The 14,228-nt window shown below is 47.9% G+C and overlaps 1 protein-coding gene across 1 annotated transcript; it reads left to right on the forward strand.

The window, feature by feature from the left end:
- The first annotated feature begins 393 nt into the window (after positions 1-393).
- On the forward strand, positions 394-11,843 carry LOC308312159 (glycerophosphodiester phosphodiesterase domain-containing protein 5-like). The gene is made up of 8 exons (XM_080794554.1): positions 394-471; positions 1,797-1,947; positions 2,613-2,831; positions 3,501-3,658; positions 4,685-4,832; positions 5,996-6,078; positions 7,428-7,510; positions 11,625-11,843. The coding sequence occupies exons 1-8, from the start codon at positions 410-412 to the stop codon at positions 11,729-11,731; spliced, it is 1,011 nt and encodes a 336-aa protein (XP_080650680.1). The 5' UTR covers positions 394-409; the 3' UTR covers positions 11,732-11,843.
- Positions 11,844-14,228: the final 2,385 nt, after the last annotated feature.

Consider the following 14,228-nt stretch of genomic DNA (forward strand, 5'->3'; position numbering starts at 1 on the left):
CAACAGAGACGAGATGTTGAAACGAATGAGTATTGATTGACACTTGGCCGTGCGCCGTTGGGTCGAAGCCCCCCCCCCCCCAGCACCAATTAGAGAGTATTTCAGCCTGGTACTACAGACAGATGATAGATAGATGGGAGGCAGCTGTGTTGAGTTAGCAGACTGTGTGCTGATTTAGTCTGGGCAGAGAGAGAGAGAGAGAGAGAGAGAGAGAGAGAGAGAGAGAGAGAGAGAGAGAGAGAGAGATCAATGATTTAAAACCTGGCAATGGAAGTGACCGCTTGGCTCCATGAATACAGTAGTTGATACAGATGACATGATTATTGTGTGCGTGTGCGTGTGTGTGTGTGCGTGTGTGTGTGTTTGTGTGTGTGTGTGTGTCTTGTAGCTGGCTCCAGAGAACACGCTGATGTCGTTTGAGAGCACGGTGGAGTTTGGGGCAGAGGGACTGGAGACAGACGTCACCATTAGGTAAAGACACTTCACTCAAGACACTGACCCCGCTGACACTTAGATCTCCATATATGGAGCTGACCTGTTCTGACATTCCATATGTTGATCTGACCTCATCAAACCCTGTACACTTAAGACACTGCCCCCCCCCCCCCCCCCCCCCGTGTGTGTTTGTGTGTGTGTGTGCATGCGTGCGTGTATGCTAGTGTGTGAGAGTATATGAATGTCATGTTGGCATAACACCTCAATTACATGTGTCTTTGGTAATCAAGCAAGGGTAGAGAGAGGTAGGTAAACTACAGAGAGAGCGAGCGTTCCGATCTCACCGCAGTTCGCAGAAAGCGCCACTGTGATTGGCCAGTAGTCACATCATCATCATCATCATTTTTCGACCGCGGTTGAGATCATGGATTTCACAATGCAGAGAGAGAGAGAGAGAGAGAGAGAGAGAGAGAGAAAACCACTGTCTGTGATGGCACAGACAGTGGCTCCCTCTCCTGGACATGCTGCATGACAGCAGGTTATATAAAAAAAGATTCGCTATGCACATATCTGTCATAAACTTCATTTTCAAATTGACGTTCTCCTCTGAACGTAGCCGTGAGAATCACATCAAGCTAACATGTAGCATTTCCTGAGAAGTGATGCTTTTGATATGGTCTCTCTGGGGCATTGTGCTTCAAGCTTGTAGATCTGCTACTTTCGATGCTTTTGCATTATGCCGCAGTCTAGTCTGTCCCAAACGTTGCTGTTATTATTTACTATCTGGTATGATGATGTCAATCATGCATTACCAGGGGCTACTCGACTTAACACTTTTTAGCCAGGGAATTTTTCATAATATAGGCGCTAGAGTGCCATGCAGATGAGGCAGATTTTACTCTGAAAAGTCCCGCCTTCCACCCCCCCCCCCCCCCATAAGTTTCCCTACCTCGTCTTATGTCTCTCTAGAAGCGTTAATATTCCAAACGAGGTGCTTGATGGTGTCAGAAATGACCACAGAACATCGGCGTTATTATCACAACCATGGAGAGCGCCGTAGATTTAGAGTCATTAGGAACATTTGTCGTCCCGTAAACAAGGACGTGACTGGAAGTGTGCATGCACGGAACCGGTCTAGGGTCGCTGAATCGCTGAAGGAAAGGCCAATAATAATATATATATATATATATATATTTCTTTTTTTTAAATATGGTTTGATATCAATAAAAAAGGACCTAAAGATGCCCATACACGTCCAAGGCACCCCATGGTTTTGATTCTAAATACGACTATACACGTAATTATCATAATAGAAAATAAGAAAATAAAATCTCTCTCTCTCTCTCTCTCTCTCCCTTTAGTTACGATGGAGTGCCGTTCCTGATGCATGACGTCAGTCTGTCCAGGACCACCAACGTGGCTCAGGTGTTCCCCAACCGCACACACACCGACGCCTGCAACTTCACCTGGGCCGAGATACAGCAGCTAAATGCTGGGGAATGGTTCCTATCGGTGAGACACACGCACGCACGCATGCACACACACGGTACGTAGTTAGGTGGTAGGATGGTTACGGGGATACTACAGCAGCTCAAAGATCATTTCATTCACACGCATTAGAATGAAATTTCACATTCATAGCTCGCCTTTTTCGGCCCGATGTTATATCTTGTCACGTCGATGAAACGCAGATCTACCAGCTCACAAATATGTGACACATTTTGCTATTTTTCCATGATGAAGCATACAGCAGGCTTATAGCGCTCTGCAGTTCTCGCCTCCTATCATCACCTGTCACAATTATTAGATAATATTGTATATGTGTGACTCTTTTTGATACAGAGAGTCATGTTGGCAAGACTAACGTGTTCCGGAGAGGAGAAAACAGATTTTTATCCAAAATGGGTTAATTGGACAGGCAGACTCTTCACATACTAGAGCATGTCTGAAATAAATGTGGGTCAAACTGAACAACCAACTTCAACGTCAATTTGAAGCTATGATTCCCTGCTTTCACCTGATTAAATTAAAAATGCAAAAATGCAAAAAACCCACAATTAAATCGTTAATCGATAATTATTTGTGTGACAATTATTCATGAACCTGTGTGTGTGTGTGTGTGTGTGTGCGTGTGTGTGTGTGTTCGTGCGTGTGTGTGCGTGCATGCTTGCTTCCAGAGGGACCCGTTCGGCACGGTGTCGTCCCTGACGGATGCGGAGCGCCTCAGGGCTCAGAACCAGTCCGTTCCCTCTCTGGCTCAGTTCCTGGAGCTGGCCGCCCGCGCCGACCGGCTGGTGCTGTTTGACCTCCGAAGGCCACCGTCCGGACACCCGTACAGCGACAGCTACGTCAACACCACGCTGCGGGTGGTGCGCGCACACGCCAACGCCTCGCAGGTCAGTGTGTTTGTGTGTGTGTGTGTGTGTGTGTGTGTGTGTGTGTGTGTGCTGTGCACGCTGTGGTTGGTGCGAGCACAGGTCGGTCAGTGCGTGCGTGCCACGCGTTCTCTCCAAGGTTATTATAGTTTGGGATGTTTCATTTTAGTTTAGTTTTAGTTCGTTTTTCATATTTTCTTATCAGCTTGCAGAGCTGATCAATGCAAGCCCTGAGTAGCGATGTAGTGGCGAGATTTTCATGATTGGCTAGCCTTATACGGCCAATGGGACACCAAGCCCAACGGCCAATGGGACACCTAGCCCCACAGCCAATGGGACACCTAGCCCCACGGCCAATGGGACACTTAGCCCCACTGCCAATGGGACACCTAGCCCCACGGCCAATGGGACACTTACTGTAGCCCCACGGCCAATGGGACACCTAGCCTGCTCTCCCCCCCCCCCCCCCCCCACTGTACCATGACTAGAGACTGCAAACGCGACTACAGAAAGCCCCACTAAGTTACAATATGCAAGAGAATGGAATGCAAGCTGATACATAATTACACTCATGAGTCATTTCCACTGACAGAGCTTCAAAATGTGACGCGTTGAACGTGTGTGTGTGTGTGTGTGTGTGTGTGTGTGTGTGTGTGCGCGTGTGTGTGTGTGCTGTGCGCCGTGGCGTAGGTGCTGTGGCTGCCCTCGGAGGACCGGGACCTGGTCCAGGCCTCGGACCCAGACCTCCAGCAGACCTCCGGGGAGACGGCCTCCATCCAGGAGCTGATGGACGGCCACATCACCAGGCTCAACCTGCACTACAGCTCCATGTCTCAGACACAGATCAGGTATACAGCTCCATGTCTCAGACACAGATCAGGTACAGCTCCATGTCTCAGACACAGATCAGGTATACAGCTCCATGTCTCAGACACAGATCAGGTACAGCTCCGTGTCTCAGACACAGATCAGGTACAGCTCCGTGTCTCAGACACAGATCAGGTATACAGCTCCATGTCTCAGACACAGATCAGGTATACAGCTCCATGTCTCAGACACAGATCAGGTATACAGCTCCATGTCTCAGACACAGATCAGGTATACAGCTCCATGTCTCAGACACAGATCAGGTATACAGCTCCGTGTCTCAGACACAGATCAGGTATACAGCTCCATATCTCAGACACAGATCAGGTACAGCTCCATGTCTCAGACACAGATCAGGTATACAGCTCCATGTCTCAGACACAGATCAGGTATACAGCTCCGTGTCTCAGACACAGATCAGGTATACAGCTCCGTGTCCCAAACGGCAGACTTCCGTTTCATCTTTACAGTCACGCAAATATATCCTAATATGAATAATACAAATCATCTAAGCATATATAGCTTGCTGCTTAGCAGAAGTGGAAATAAAAAATAAGCTCTAAAGATATTTCAAAAATATATTTTGAAATAGTGAACGGAAATGGCAGCTTCCTTACTGGGATTTCAGGAGGTGTAGTTCCAGACTCTATATAGCATTCAGGAGGTGTAGTTCCAGACTCTATATAGCATTCAGGAGGTGTAGTTCCAGACTCTCTATAGCATTCAGGAGATTGTGGAATAGTTGTCTGGATACCCGTGAATCCGTGACTAGGTCTGTAATGATCAGCATCATCACCATGCTGGCTTGTGGTAATAATAATAATAATAATTTTGTTCCATTTGCACACTCTCAGAGTTATCGGGGTTCATTGCAAATAAAACATTTGATAACCACACTAACCACCTAATAGTAAATAACGATAATAGATATTCTGAAGAAAACCTGCGCTTGTGTGGTATCTTATTTGTTTTCTCTCTCTCTCTTCCTCCGCCCCACCTCCTTGCAGTAAGTACAAGTCTGTGAACATCAGCACCAACCTGTATGTGGTCAGTCAGACGTGGCTGTACTCTCTGGCCTGGTGCGCCGGCGTCCATTCTGTCACCACCAACTCTGTGCAGCTCCTGGCTCACATGCACACACCCCTGTTCCTCATGGTGAGTCCAGGTCAGAGGTCAACCTCACATGCACACACCCCTGTTCCTCATGGTGAGTCCAGGTCAGAGGTCAACCTCACAAGCACACACCCCTGTTCCTCATGGTGAGTCCAGGTCAGAGGTCAACCTCACATGCACACACCCCTGTTCCTCATGGTGAGTCCAGGTCAGAGGTCAACCTCACATGCACACACCCCTGTTCCTCATGGTGAGTCCAGGTCAGAGGTCAACCTCACATGCACTGTATTACCTTAATAAACATGGTCATGAATACTTTCTGCTTCCAGTCACTAGTTTAAAGTCTCATTTCTAATGTCATAATATTCTTTTTGGAAAATTATGGTCCCATTTATTTAAAAAAATGACCATAAAGTCGCGTATGTTCTGAGGGGCGTGGCTACCGTTACAGTCTATGATCGGGATTCCCCACCCACTCGAGTCAAAATAAAAACCAACGGAGAAGAAGGGGGGAAGTCCCGCCTCGTTGTCTGGGCCAGCCAATGGCCAGCTGGGCCAAAACGGATCTAGAAAGATGGCGACTTACAATACAAGGACTGACAGGCTTCATTTTACGTTCATGTTAGACCCGGAGAACGCTTTGTCCATATTTTTTACAGTCTATGGCTGTGATGACCGAAACTGTACTAAATATAATTACAATTGCGTCAACAAATAAAAACTAGACTAAAATGTTAGGGAGGGACGAGTGGAGAAGAGATCCAGTAGAACTTAAAAGACAAGTCATGTTTATGTTTGCATTGTGCTTGGAAAGCCCGCCAAAGTACATTTTTGTCATCAAAATCAACTGTAGATTTAGTCGACTAAACCTTATGATATTTAGTCGGAAAAAAATAGATTAACACTAAAACATTTCAGAAGATGAAAATGAGACTAAATGACCAAATGTCATTATTATGACTAAAACTAAATAAAAAAAATTGCTGTCAAAATCAACACTGCCTCCATGCATTCATTGTCACTACACTGACTTCATGTTGAGTTCAACCTTTAATTGGTTGGAATGATGATTATCTTGCAGTCTCTCTGTCTCTCTGTCTCTCTCTCTCTCTCTCTTTGGACCTCAGCGTTGTCTTTTTAATTGGTGATATTTTGCATATTTAATTGTTGCCAATAAGACGTTCCATTCTACTGTCTCTCTGTAGACTCCAGAGGACTACAGCATGATGTGGATTCTGACTGATCTGGTGTCGGCACTTCTCATCACGGCTGTCTTCATATTCCATTGGTAGGTGAACACGCACACTCACACGCACGTGCACGCGCTAAACACAGCCTCTTTTAATATTGGAACATTTCTCTCTGTGAAGAACACGAACAGGGGTCAGCCTCCCACCCTGAACCTCCAGAATCCATTATTATTACACAACGAGTCAGTCCGTCCGTCCGTGTTATACAAGCTATGACTCACACAGGACTCGGCACAAAACAACGCCGTCCAATCCAGAGTGGTGTTTTTTTGCAACAGAAGGCACTGCTCTGAAGGAAGTCAAGCACTTCAAGCAGTGGCGTGCACAGACATTTAGAGGGGCAGGTGCTCAAGTGGTGAAAAAAAAGCACCTTGTGCAGCGCGTGGAACCGGCCGGTTGCCTTAATAGTGTGAGATTTTTTAGATTTTTGGGGCCTAAATAATATATTATAAGCTTTTTTTCAAGAATTGATCAATGTCACCATGGTGGTCCACATACTGTACAGTACTGTACACTGTAAAAAAAAGCATTACAAAAATGGAAATGGAAAAGGAAAAGGGCAGATAGTGTCTACCTGTGCACGCTGACACTGACTTCAAGTACCTGCAGGGCTCATGGGTCAACTCATGGGGAAAAAACGGAGAAAGCCAGTATGGATTTTGTACACCGTAAAATCCTTGGTGTGAATTTAGTTCTGAAAATCTATGTTGCTAGGCAGAAACCTCCTATACGTCCATATTCTGTTTTTTCCTTACTTGATCACACTACAGCATCACACAAAAGTAGCAGATCTACAAGCTCTAACATATCGCGAATCGACGTGTTTAGAGCTTGTCGATCCCTGCTACTTTTGATACTTTTGCCAGTTGCTTTTTCTAGTTTTGGACACATGATGTTTCCCCCGATTAAAAGGATAAATGAACACCGTGTATCAGATCCTACCACACTGTAAACAAGACGGAGATGCAGAAATTGACTGAGACTGAGAAACAGACTGTGTTTCTATTCAACCCAACTCAAAGTTTTGTGTCACATCAGTAGGTCTGTGTTAGCGTCTCCAGAATGGAGAAAAGACGGGAACTATATGCACAATAACTAGACCCTCCATAAAAACGCAGGGAAATAATCCTTGATTATGCCATGAATATGCAGGTTTTTAATGTCATTTTATGCTGTGAAATTGCGGTAAGTTGTGAAATATGCGGAAAGTCGCGAAATATGCAAAAAGGTGCAAAATATACGGGGTAAATTATGCAATCGCATACCGTAATTGCATAATGTGTCTAAAGTGTCTAAAAAACGCTATCTCTTTTACTCTGTAAATCTGTGACATGACAATAAAGCTGATTCTGAGTGTGTTTGTATTTCGTTGTGTTTCCTCCCATAGGTGGAGAGAGAGAGGACTGCTGCCCTTGTGGTCGGGCAGTCGGCAGCCCCATGAGAATGGACCGTACAGCAAGTTCAGAACGGGTAGGACGCCCTCTGTCCCTGTCTGTCCCCCTCCTCCCTCTGTGTCCCTGTCTGTCCCCCTCCTCCCTCTGTGTCCCTGTTCTGTCCCCCTCCTCCCTCTGTGTCCCTGTCTGTCCCCCTCCTCCCTCTGTGTCCCTGTCTGTCCCCCTCCTCCCTCTGTGTCCCTGTCTGTCCCCCTCCTCCCTCTGTGTCCCTGTTCTGTCCCCCTCCTCCCTCTGTGTCCCTGTCTGTCCCCCTCCTCCCTCTGTGTCCCTGTCTGTCCCCCTCCTCCCTCTGTGTCCCTGTTCTGTCCCCCTCCTCCCTCAGTGTCCCTGTCTGTCCCCCTCCTCCCTCAGTGTCCCTGTCTGTCCCCCTCCTCCCTCTGTGTCCCTATTCTGTCCCCCTCCTACCTCTGTGTCCCTGTCTGTCCCCCTCCTCCCTCTGTGTCCCTGTCTGTCCCCCTCCTCCCTCTGTGTCCCTGTCTGTCCCCCTCCTCCCTCTGTGTCCCTGTCTGTCCCCCTCCTCCCTCTGTGTCCCTGTCTGTCCCCCTCCTCCCTCTGTGTCCCTGTCTGTTCCGCCCCTCCTCCATAGCCATGGTTCGCATGGCGCTCCCCCTTCACGAGCGTCATGGCACCCTGTTTTGCGCACATTGCTACGTTTACAACGTTAACATCTACAACATAAACGTTCAGATTTCAAACATAACGTGCTCACTCACCCCCGGGGCCACGGATGTTGGAATTTTGCACGGGCGGGTATTTTATTCTTCTATAAAAAGCATTTAAATCAGATTGGTGTCCATTTTCTCAAAACTTCATAATGTATCAGAGTGCAATACACCTCCCAAGAGTCCCAACCGATACGGGTGCGTAGTTGAACGCATACAGCATGGCGGGGGAAAATACGGAGAAACTGGCCGGCGGTCGGAGAAAAATGCTTTTTAGTGAACGGGTGCTAATACCTGCAAAATTCTAACATGCCTTGGCCCCCGGGGGTGAGCACTTTATATTTGAAATCTGAACGTGTATGTACACAGTACACGTTAATGTTTGTAAATGCAGCAAGGCGCTCAAAATAGGGTCTAGTCATGGCAGTCATGTTTCAGGGCTACCTCCTCCACGGCATGGTCCTCCTCTGTGCATCAGCTTACTCTCTGTGTGTGCGTCACTCTGCATAGACTTGCACTGGCTAGAAGGCACAGCTTCCTGAAGTAATCACGGTCAACAGTTTTCTGCAACGAACTTGCTATGTTGCTTTTCATGACAGGGAGTCATGTCTATTATACGCGTGTTTGGCCCGCGGACCCCCATCTCAAAATATTTTATAAAAGTACTGGAAATGTAATGCTCAAGTGCAAATTTCCTTTCCTGGCGGTGCCCTGGCTTGCCTCCAGCTCCGGGTGCCCGACGCAGTGCCCGGCCAGCCCTCGTCCTTCTCTCTCCTTGTTTACGCAACGCAAACAAGGAAGTGTAGTCCCGTACACCTCCGTGGTAACGGAGCTTAATTCGTCATTTACGTTGTGATTGCTGTACCTGCATGCGTGGTTCATCGTATCTAAGTAGCAGTGTGAGCTAAAGCTGTGATTGGTGGTCTGCTTTTGTGGACACAGAGATGTAGATAGATACCGTCATATATATATATATATATATATATACTATATATACAGTATATAATGGATAGATGACTCTGACCGTTAGTCTCTTTTTTTGTACTAGCACCTAATAAAAAAGTCTTGAAATGTCCGTGCTGCTCCAGTGTCCTCTCCCCCTTCTGCATATATTGGATAATGTACACAATACTAATTGTGGTATGGTAATGAAGTGTTCATTTTGGAGATTTTTTTTTTTAAATAAAGTTGACGAGCATTGAATGCTGTCTTGGGAAGGAAGGAAGGAAAGAAGGAAGGAAGGCCTGTCTATCCATTGCAGTTCCATGATTATTGTCGGGGGAGGTTCATAACCGCCAGGTTTCTCTGTGTCTTCTATGTGTGTCTTTCTGCGTGTGTGTGTGTGTGTGTGTGTGTGTGTGTGTGTGTGTGTGTGTGTGTGTGTGTGTCTGTGTGTGACACTGTGTGTGTGCGTGCGTGCGTCAGACTCTTCGGAGGTGATCTGTGTGCGGTGGAACTCGCTGCACAGTGACTCTCCTACGGGCAGCGTCATCTCCCTCCCTGTGGTCAACCCCTGACCCCCAGCATGTCCGCCGTGCCTGCCCACCGCCTGTCACCCCGTACGTTCACCCATATCACCCTGCTGTCACCCCGTACGTTCACCCATATCACCCTGCTGTCACCCCGTACGTTCACCCATATCACCCTGCTGTCACCCCGTACGTTCACCCATATCACCCTGCTGTCACCCCGTACGTTCACCCATATCACCCTGCTGTAACTAGTGTTGGGGACAGGCCATATCACCCTGCTGTAACTAGGGTTGGGGACAGGCCATATCACCCTGCTATAACTAGGGTTGGGGACAGGCCATATCACCCTGCTGTAACTAGGGTTGGGGACAGGCCATATCACCCTGCTGTAACTAGGGTTGGGGACAGGCCATATCACCCTGCTGTAACTAGGGTTGGGGACAGGCCATATCACCCTGCTGTAACTAGGGTTGGGGACAGGCCATATCACCCTGCTGTAACTAGGGTTGGGGACAGGCCATATCACCCTGCTGTAACTAGGGTTGGGGACAGGCCATATCACCCTGCTGTAACTAGGGTTGGGGACAGGCCATATCACCCTGCTGTAACTAGGGTTGGGGATCCAGAATATAGGGGTGGGCGATATGGAACGTCGGTATAGAGCTTGTGCCTTTTGGACAACGAGGTCATGGGTTCGATCCCCGGGCACCGCCAACTCAGTGTATGAGTGGCACGGCTTGGGTGTGGCAAGTTGTGGGGTAAGTACTGGGAGCTGATGGTAGGTGGTGTGGTGCTCCACCTCAGCAATCCATCTCCCAGGAGTATAACTCATTGAACGGGGACAGACTCCATCCATCTCCCAGGAGTATAACTCATTGAACGGGGACAGACTCCATCCATCTCCCAGGAGTATAGCTCATTGAACGGGGACAGACTCCATCCATCTCCCAGGAGTATAACTCATTGAACAGGGACAGACTCCATCCATCTCCCAGGAGTATAACTCATTGAACGGGGACAGACTCCATCCATCTCCCAGGAGTATAGCTCATTGAACGGGGACAGACTCCATCCATCTCCCAGGAGTATAACTCATTGAACGGGGACAGACTCCATCCATCTCCCAGGAGTATAACTCATTGAACGGGGACAGACTCCCCGCGTGTTATCGACTGATACCGACAATAAGCCGAACCTACTTACTTATATGGTGATATGCCTTTTCTTATCGTATATAGAGGCTACAGTCAACGCACATTCTATGATTTGCAGTTCTATACCTTAATATGTGCTTCTGTGGAACGACAGTTTCATTCGCCGAAAATAACAAGTGTTTTGGTCTAAATGAATAATATTGTGGATCGTGACACTGCTTGAAAAAGAATCCTGAGATTATATATTTCCATATCGACCACACCCCTAATTCAGAACCGGAAGGACAGGAGGAACCGGATCCAACTTCCAAGAACCGGAATCTCTTCCAAAACCAATTGCGGAGCGCTGGTTCCTCAATGTTGCATCCCGTTCCTCCGCTTTCCAGAACCGTTTTTGAGTGGTGCAACCACTCCTATAGACAGCTATGTGTGTGGCTGTGTTCCTGGGTCCCTGGGTCTGTCCCTGTGTCCCTGGGTCTGTCCCTGGGTCCCTGTGTCCCTGTGTCCCTGTGTCCCTGTGTCCCTGTGTCCCTGGGTCCCTGTGTCCCTGTGTCCCTGGGTCCCTGTGTCCCTGTGTCCCTGGGTCCCTGTGTCCCTGGGTCCCTGTGTCCCTGTGTCCTTGGGTCCCTGTGTCCCTGTGTCCCTGGCTGTGTCCGAGCACGAGAATAGCGTGTCCACCGTTGGACAGCCTAACACACAGCCGTTCTCAAACGTTTCCATTTCAATCACACCTCTGGGAGTGTACAAATGGGACCAAATGTAAGGGTCCATTTTGAGGTACTACTACTACTATACCAATGTGCAATACTTTTTTACTTCTAACCCCCCTCTGTGTCCCGCAGAGCTGAGCGACGTGTGGTCCATCTCCAGTCTGAACGCACGGACAGACCTCCGGAGCACGCCCAGTTCACCCACGACACCCCACCTGCCCACCATCACCGAGGAGTGACCGACCAGGAGAAAAAGAGAGAGAGTGAGAGAGAGAGAGAGAGAGAGTATTCAGACAGAGAGGTGTTTGTTTGTGTGTCGAAAGAGAAACCGAGCATGTGAGAGAGGGAGACATGGAGACGGGGGAGGGGGAGGGGAGGGGAGGGGAGGGGGGGGGAGGAGTAGAGGAGGGGAATGAATGTCTAATTTATGTCGTCCGACGAAAATAAGCAAACCTATCCCGAGCTCACAACCAGCATGTGGCGGATCATGTGACACATTGTGAGCTTATAGATTGACTTATATGTTTGACGTCATCGTACGATGAAGCATGAATCCGTCTTAAACCTGACACTTCAAAAGAAGCAAAAAAAAGTGTGGTGAACGTTATAGAAGCATGTCCGCCGCACACGGTGCTGGAACGATGAGCAACTTGAGGAATTTCTGACCGGCCACACAGCGTTCACGTTGTCGTCTCCGACCCGCAGCGATGTTCGGCTGGTTAAAAAATGGTGACGAGAAGAACTTTCGGCGAAGGAAGGAAGGGATGACCTTGCTGGACTTGGTTTCCACAAGACAGAAGCTGCCTGCAACAGAGACAGAGTGGGAGAGAGAGAGAGAGAGAGAGAGGCATGCAATCGAGAAGCTTGAGTCTAAAGAAGGTGACTAAGAAACAAGAGAAAAGTATCGATCGGTAAGAAAGAGAAAATAGTTGAGGACTAGAAACATTAAAAAAATCAGGGAAGCATACATGCGGACAACACGTGTCAGCTGGTATGCACAGCAGCAGGTGTGGTGTTTGTAGTAGTGAATGGACAAAATGGACTCCCTCTCTCGTTCTTTGACGCAAGGCTGGTTGTTTAAAAAAACAAAAAAGGAACCGAACTGCCAAAGCGAGCCTCATTCACTGACCTCACACGGAGGTCAACGGCTCATAGTACAGACGTGCTGTAGCGTTAGCCTCCATCCTCCTCCAGGTGTCCACCTCTGGCTAGCGAGCGCTAGCCTGGTTTCCAGCCTGATTTGCTGCGCTCCGTCAATTTGTTTTGTCACTCCGGTATTAGTCTGGCCAGCCTCCTGGTCAGTCTGGTCAGCCTCCTGTTTGACTCGTATTTCATGACATCGCCTGTTACATAGCGCGTGGGGAGAGTTTAGTGAATGATAAGGGGACATTGCAGGACAACAGCAGTAGCTGTGTGGGATGAGTTTAGTGAATGATAAGGGGACGTTGCCGGGCAACCGCAGTAGCTGTGTGGGGAGAGTTTAGTGAATGATAAGGGGACGTTGCAGGACAACAGCAGTAGCTGTGTGGGGAGAGTTTAGTGAATGATAAGGGGACGTTGCAGGGCAACAGCAGTAGCTGTGTGGGGAGAGTTTAGTGAATGATAAGGGGACGTTGCAGGACAACAACAGTAGCTGTGTGGGGTGAGTTTAGTGAATGATAAGGGGACAACAGCAGTAGCTGTGTGGGGTGAGTTTAGTGAATGATAAGGGGACGTCACAGGACAACAGCAGTAGCTGTGTGAGGTGAGTTTAGTGAATGATAAGGGGACGTTGCAGGACAACAGCAGTAGCTGTGTGGGGTGAGTTTAGTGAATGATAAGGGGACGTTGCAGGACAGCAGTAGTTGTGTGAGGTGAGTTTAGTGAATGATAAGGGGACATTGCAGGGCATCAGCAGTAGCTGTGTGGGGTGAGTTTAGTGAATGATAAGGGGACATTGCAGGACAACAGCAGTAGCTGCGCATTGATATGACGTCCCATTTGTCCCAACCCGCACCACAGACCAATCGCCAATCGGAAGCATTGAGTGTACTATTCGAGTGTATGTCCCGCCTGCCTTGGATATTTTAGAGACTTAAGTTTCCAGATAGAGAAGTGACAAAACAAATTCATGGAACACAGCGAATCAGCCTGTAAACCAGGCTAAGTGAGGGCAACCTTCACACTTTCCCGGGATACAAAATGTGTTGCCTCACAGGGCTAGCCAAGTAGCTGGCTAGTGAAATGCCTGCAGAGAATATGTAGGAGAGAACAAGGACAGATGGACACTTTTACTAGAGTTGTACTACTACTAGGAATTCCCTTTTTTATTTTACACATTTATATTCTCCATTCCCCCATTTTTTTAATGTTCTGATCATAGCTTTGAAGAGGTAGATTTTCTTTCAGCTGTGTGAACCATCAGGATATGGCACACCTACGTGTGCGGGCATGTGTGCGCATGTACAGTACACACGCATTCATGCACGCACGTACGCAAGCACGCGCGCGCGCACACACACACACACACACACACACACACACACACACACACACTATATTGCACACAGTCAGATCTATGTTTTTGTTCATCACTTGTATAAAATCAGCTGCAAATCTTGAGAATAATATTTCAACATATATTATGTTATGTTCATTACACAGTACATATGTAATATATGTATGTACCTATATTTTACATACTGTCTGTGAGTGCTTCTGTGAATTGTGATGTACATTATGGCCTGTACTGACTGG

Source organism: Protomyctophum bolini (genome assembly GCF_963924005.1).
Source record: "Protomyctophum bolini genome assembly, contig: SCAFFOLD_414, whole genome shotgun sequence".
Lineage (NCBI taxonomy): Eukaryota > Metazoa > Chordata > Actinopteri > Myctophiformes > Myctophidae > Protomyctophum > Protomyctophum bolini.

Bases quoted from the DNA above. Each gene is read 5' to 3' on its own strand.
- LOC308312159 (XM_080794554.1), top strand. From the start codon at position 410: ATGTCGTTTGAGAGCACGGTGGAGTTTGGGGCAGAGGGACTGGAGACA. The intron at 472-1,796 runs GTAAAGACACTT...CTCTCCCTTTAG, and splicing joins GAGACAGACGTCACCATTAG to TTACGATGGAGTGCCGTTCC. The intron at 4,833-5,995 runs GTGAGTCCAGGT...GTCTCTCTGTAG, and splicing joins ACACACCCCTGTTCCTCATG to ACTCCAGAGGACTACAGCAT.